The 6,166-nt window shown below is 31.9% G+C and overlaps 1 protein-coding gene across 1 annotated transcript; it reads left to right on the top strand.

Moving 5' to 3' along the window:
* Positions 1 to 2,153: 2,153 nt before the first annotated feature.
* Positions 2,154 to 3,409, top strand: LOC145042084 (alpha/beta-Hydrolases superfamily protein). Its single transcript, XM_078990447.1, has one exon. It carries the CDS (start codon positions 2,281 to 2,283, stop codon positions 3,268 to 3,270), a length of 990 nt encoding a protein of 329 aa, XP_078846573.1. The 5' UTR covers positions 2,154 to 2,280; the 3' UTR covers positions 3,271 to 3,409.
* Positions 3,410 to 6,166: the final 2,757 nt, after the last annotated feature.

Raw genomic sequence — 6,166 nt, forward strand, 5'->3', positions numbered from 1 at the left:
CCTAAGCACTAAGAAATTTCAGAACTATAACTCAAAGAATCAGCGGGAAGGTTTGGAGAGGTGTGAGGAACAAATGAGGTGTTGCAGCACATTTATAGCCGAATTTTGATATGTGCGTTGCGCTTACCTACCCTACGTGACACGCACTTCTGTGACGTCTCTCTTCTGCCTTGCTGCCACATGTCCAAAATCTGGTGGTCCACGTCCGTTTGTCAGTGTGCGTCATGTGTCACGCGTGCTTAGGCGCGCCCGAATTTTTAAAACTTTTAAAAATAGTATCTTCTTCATACTAACTCCATTTTGACGTTCTTTATACTCATATGCAACTATCTGCGAGATCTACAACTTTTGTTTAGACCCCGTCGGCTAATTTTTTAATTTATTTTTAATGTTATGTTTTTAACAGGCTTGGACTGTTAAAGCCTGAATAAAAATTATAACTATCTCATATGATATCCGTTCTCAACTGTCTTTATATCGACAGATAGTTATTGACAAGACCCACAACTCTCGTCTAGATTGTTTTTCCTAACAATCAACCGATTTCTATTTTGATTTCTGTGTCGTGTGCTGCTGCATTGAAACTTTGAAAATTCATAACTTTCTCATACGTATCATACGAAGTTAGATTTAGACGTTCTACCTATGCACGCTTTCATTTTTACGAATATTACGACTTTGGTTATGATTATTTACCCTAAATAATCGGTAAATAATCTTCTATCAAAATGTCGTTTTATCAATTATTATATTTTAATTGTTTAGTCCGAATTTACGGGTGTTACATAATATGATTATGTTTCTATTTTTTTATTATTACTAAAATCATACAACTTCAAGAATGGTCCATGAAGTATGGAAAATATCATTTTACCCTCACATTAGTTAGACACAGCAAAATAAATAAAGTTAGTGTTCATCTATTAAAAGTTTTGAAATCATATGAACTTGATGATTTAAAAAATTAAGGACTAAACTTAGTTTTTTATTAAACCATAGGGATTGTTTTTAATGATTTTTATATATATTAATTAATCATTAATCAATTTTAGAAGTTTCTTTTTAATTATTAAATATATTTTTATTTTTGTGAAATATTTTATATAGTCTTTTTTTAAGTACATACAATATTTTAAAGTAAATAGTATCTAGCTATAAAATTAAATAAATTAAATATGTAACAATAAATATTTTGGGTCTTTTAAAAAGGTAAAAAGAAATTTTACATAGTAAATAAAAAAATAATAAAATTTTATATTGTATTTGTTACAAATTTATAAATTTATTTTTCGACAACATTTTTTAGATTTTTTTCTTGGATTAGTTTTAAAAAAATCTAAAACTTTTTTGATATAGTTGTTTTTAAACGAAAGTATTCTATAAATGGTTTAAAACTAATACAATTTTTTATATTTTTAATTAGAAGTTTATAAACTTTTTATTTTCTTTTTTCTTATATACAATGTTTTAAACTTGTCTTTAACAAAAATATTTTAAAATGTTATAAAAACATATAAAAAAAATTATACGAAATTCATGAAACGTTTTAAAAATGTTATAAATAAAGTTTAGAAATGGTTGTGTGAAAGTTATAAACAAGTTGTATGAAAAAAAAATTTAAGAAAAAAATTAAAACTTTTAAAGAGGCTTGGTTTAAGCAAAGTGTAAGACATTATATTAGGAAAACTTATAAACAAACTAAGAAAAAAAAAATATCTTGAAAATGTTATAACAAATTATAATAAAATAAAATAAAAATTAAAAACATGTGAAGATATATTAAATATTGCCTAAATATAAATAAAACAAAAAAAAAAAAAGACAATTACTTTACAAGTCAATTTCCTTATAAGCCAATTTCTCTTAATTATGTAGTGAGTAGAAGATAGATATGATTATATTTGATTTCCGATATCAATTTCATGATAGTTCAACAAAATTCTAATCATTAGTCAAATATATGAACATAAAAAATAAAAATTAAAAAATTAAAAAAAAAAAAATATAGTAGACCAAACTCAATTAACATGTCACAGAGAATAATTAACAACGGATAAAAATAATGTTACAATTTTCAAACAAAATCAATTTAAAACAAGAAAAATGGAATGTACAAGTACGTCCAAAACATATTTAGTTGTGCCATTTTGACAAACAGGTGGTAGGCAGACGAACAGGTATCAATTATCATGTTCCTTACATACGAACGCAACTCGAAGCCACGTTTGAATACTATAATCATAAATCATAACCCATTAAGTAAAACGCAGTAGAATAATAATGCAAAACAGATCAGAAAAGCTTACCCCCACTACTATGGAGGAAGAACAGGCTCTCCAGAAACGAAAATTTTATTGGGGAAATACACCAGATGAAGAAGAATACCACAAACTCCATAACATCAAGTCCACTACTTCTTTCTACAAATCACCAAGAGGCTTATCTTTATTCACCAGATCATGGCTTCCTCTCACCCCACCACGTGGAATCATCTGTATGGTCCACGGCTACGGCAACGACATCAGCTGGACCTTCCAAGCCACCGCGATCTTCCTCGCCGGCAACGGTTATGCCTGTTTCGCACTTGATATGGAAGGCCACGGCCGATCTGAAGGACTCAAAGCTTTCGTCCCCAACGTCGACGATGTCGTTGCAGATTACTTGGCGTTCTTCTCATCGGTCGTTACTTCAACCGATGCCAATTATCAAAACCTCCCTAAATTCTTATTCGGTGAATCCATGGGTGGCGCAATCTGTCTCTTGATTGAATGCAAAAAACCTAAATTCTTCGATGGCGCAATCCTGATCGCTCCGATGTGTAAGATCTCGGATAAAGTAAGACCTAGTTGGCCGATTCCTGAGATTTTGATGTTTGTATCCAAGTTCGCCCCAAGTTTGGCGATCGTTCCGACGGCTGATTTAGTCGATAAATCTGTGAAAGTTCCCGAAAAGAGAATCATCGCTGGTATGAATCCAGTGAGATACACAGGGAAACCGAGATTGGGGACAGTGGTGGAGTTGCTACGAGTGACGGAATATTTGAGCAGTCAATTAAGCAATGTGAGCATTCCATTCATCGTGTTACATGGAAACGCTGATGTTGTTACAGATCCCGAAGTGAGTAAAGATCTGTACGAGAAGGCAAAGAGCAAGGATAAGAGTTTGAAGATCTACGAAGGGATGATGCATTCACTGTTGTTTGGGGAAACCGATGAGAATGTTGAGCTTGTTCGTGGCGATATTTTGTTGTGGTTGAATGATCGATGTTGAAGATTGAAGAAACTTGATTTGATTTTGTTGTTTTGATCAACAAATGTGTATTGAAGATGTTTGTTCACCATCTGTAAAATAAATTATTCACTGGAACTGCGTTTTAATAGAATGTTGGAAGTCGATGATGATTGCTTCACCATTGTTCTTTCATTACTTACGAAGATAACTTCCAGTCTTCCACCCTGCAATTACCACACCTGTAACTTGAATATCATTAGATGGACTATCCATGTGTGTTTATTCTTATAACTATTTAAAAATGTTAAGATAATCCTAACGCAGATTGAGAGCAATCAAACAGCAAAACATGCGAAATGTGTGGAAATAATGAAAGAAATTCAAATGGATCTAAAGGTGAATTGAGTCGTGCTTAAATTGCTAAAAGATGAGGGTTCCCTAGAATTATATTTTCACAAGTAACTTTTATTCTATATAAACCACGCCAACTTTATACAATCTCTTTAATTTCATTCCAAATCTCTCTAATTCTATTCCGATCTTTTTTCTCTTCAGTTTTAGATAGATTATAGATGTGGCAAATCTAAAAAAATAAATAAATGTTCTACCCAAAGTAGAAATTGTCGAGGGGAAGGTGGTTGGCAATGTTACCCAAGATCAATTCCTGAAAAACCCAAATCTCAAATTATCTCCAATACCCACAATATCAACACCCAACATCAACAAACTCAGGTGCAACAATCTATATATATAAGTGAACTAATTTGGCTTCATATCTTTGAGGTCAACTAGATAGGCCTCCTCCGACACCTTTAATAGAAATATAAAGAAATTGGTAACGATGGGGGATATCCGAATAAAAACGTGGGGCCGGTGATGGGATGGGGATACCTCTAATCTTCGATTTTGATCCGTCCCCAATATATATTAATATATAAAGTTAAAACAAAACACATATAATATATTTATAGTAAAAATTACAATACATGAAATATGATCCAAGTAACTTAACTCATTAGTAATTATGTGGTTAAATTATACTTTTTTTTTTTCTTTTATCTAACTTAAACTCATGTATACTTTTTTTTTCTATTTGGTTTATCTATTTATTTCAAATATTACTTTGATAATTTTTTCTACTTGATTTTCATGTATATATTTAAATTTGGTAGGAATTTTGTTTATATTTTTTATGCACTCTAAGGATATTTTTAGTTTTTTTTTACAAAAAGTATTGATATTAAAAAAGGAAAATAAGTCTTTGATATCCCGTTGGGGATCCACAGTCCCAATTGGGGGTGGGTATGGAGGTTTATTTATATATTCTTCAATGGGGATGGGATTGGGTCCCTGTATTCTTCACCCCCGTTGCCATCCCTAAAAACAATCCCCTCTTAATTTGTATAATATATATTACTCATAGAAATAAATAAATAAAAACTCATGGACTAGTATAGGAAGAATTGAACACATGTGAATATATTGTCAATGGTCCGCCCGTAACCAACAACAGAATATTTTTGATAAAAGTTTCTAATAAGCTGTATATGATATGAATTGAAAAAGCTGCAAAAATAGTCTCTATGGTATGCATTTTTCTCGGGTTTTTATCTAAACCTCAATTTCTTTGGATTGGTAATCCTTTTGAGTTAGTTTGATCGTATATTTGGTTCCATTGAAAATTGAAATGACAATAATATCATTGGTGTATTTATTTTCTATTTTTCTTTCATTTTTTTAATTTAATAATTAAAAAATAATAGAAGGTCTCTCTCTCTCTCTCTCTCTCTCTCTCTCTCTCTCTCTCTCTCTCTCTCTCTCTCTCTCTCTCTCTCTCTCTCTCTCTCTCTCTCTCTCTCTCATAAACATGCAACTAAAATCAATGGAGCTTTCTAGTCTTTCTTGTGCATCTAATTTTTGATTTAACACTCTACACAAATATAGATCCAAATGCAGGTACATACAACTCCAGATACACACACATAAAACATAGATATGCAATAACCAAGATCAAAAAAGAAATACAGAAAGTTCAGTGGTTTAGAATGGAACCCAAATACACACACAAAGATACATCGATCTCAACCCCGGATCTCAAACACAACCTCCCATTATAATCTCAATCTTCCACCATCAGCCAACACCTCGTCACTACTATTCTTATTAGGCATCTTCATGTGAATGGAATCACAAATTCTTCCAATGGATGGATCTTGTGAATGGAATCACAAACTCATTGATTCTTAGACTTCTCAAACTACCCAATACTCGGTGAATCTTGAAGGGAATTGATCGAAGCTTTCCTTTCGCATATATTGTTACGGAGTCATCCATGGAGTTTTCGGTAAGTGTAATGCTTTAATCGATTTAATATGTGTGGGGAGTGTATGTGCTCAAGGGGCTTCTTGATATTAAACGTTATATTATGTGTTTCTAGAGGGTGTTTGGCTTTGCTTTTTAAATGACTTTTGAGATTTGGTTTTTCCAAAAAAGTCAAAAGTTTAAAAAGTTGTTTGGTAATTTGAAAAGATCTTTTAAATTGTCTTTTTGAGAAGAAGAAAAATGAGAGGGTTATGACTTTTAGCAACTTTTGCATTTTTTTCTTTGCCTCCTCAAAAGTTTAAACAAACACATTTCAAAACTATCTTTTAGAAAAAACATGAATCAAAATTTTTTTTTCTAAAAATGACTTTTTAGTTTAAAAAGCTATCTCAAACACCCCCCTAGTATGTTTTTGCTGCAGGAATTTGGGTGTGGTTTCTCCATTTCAAGTTGGAGCATTTTTTGACCTATATCTAACGGTGCAAAGGTGGATTGAATTTTGTGGCTAGTCTGATGGATAGTCTTTAAAAGGTGTGTATATAGTGGAAGTGTGGAGAGAGAGAGAGAGAGAGAGAGAGAGAGAGAGAGAGAGAGAGAGAGAGAGAGAGAGACT

This window comes from Lactuca saligna, chromosome 4 (genome assembly GCF_052625555.1).
Source record: "Lactuca saligna cultivar CGN05327 chromosome 4, ASM5262555v1, whole genome shotgun sequence".
NCBI lineage: Eukaryota > Viridiplantae > Streptophyta > Magnoliopsida > Asterales > Asteraceae > Lactuca > Lactuca saligna.

Coding starts and splice junctions, on each gene's coding strand:
- LOC145042084 (XM_078990447.1), top strand. CDS start 2,281: ATGCAAAACAGATCAGAAAAGCTTACCCCCACTACTATGGAGGAAGAA.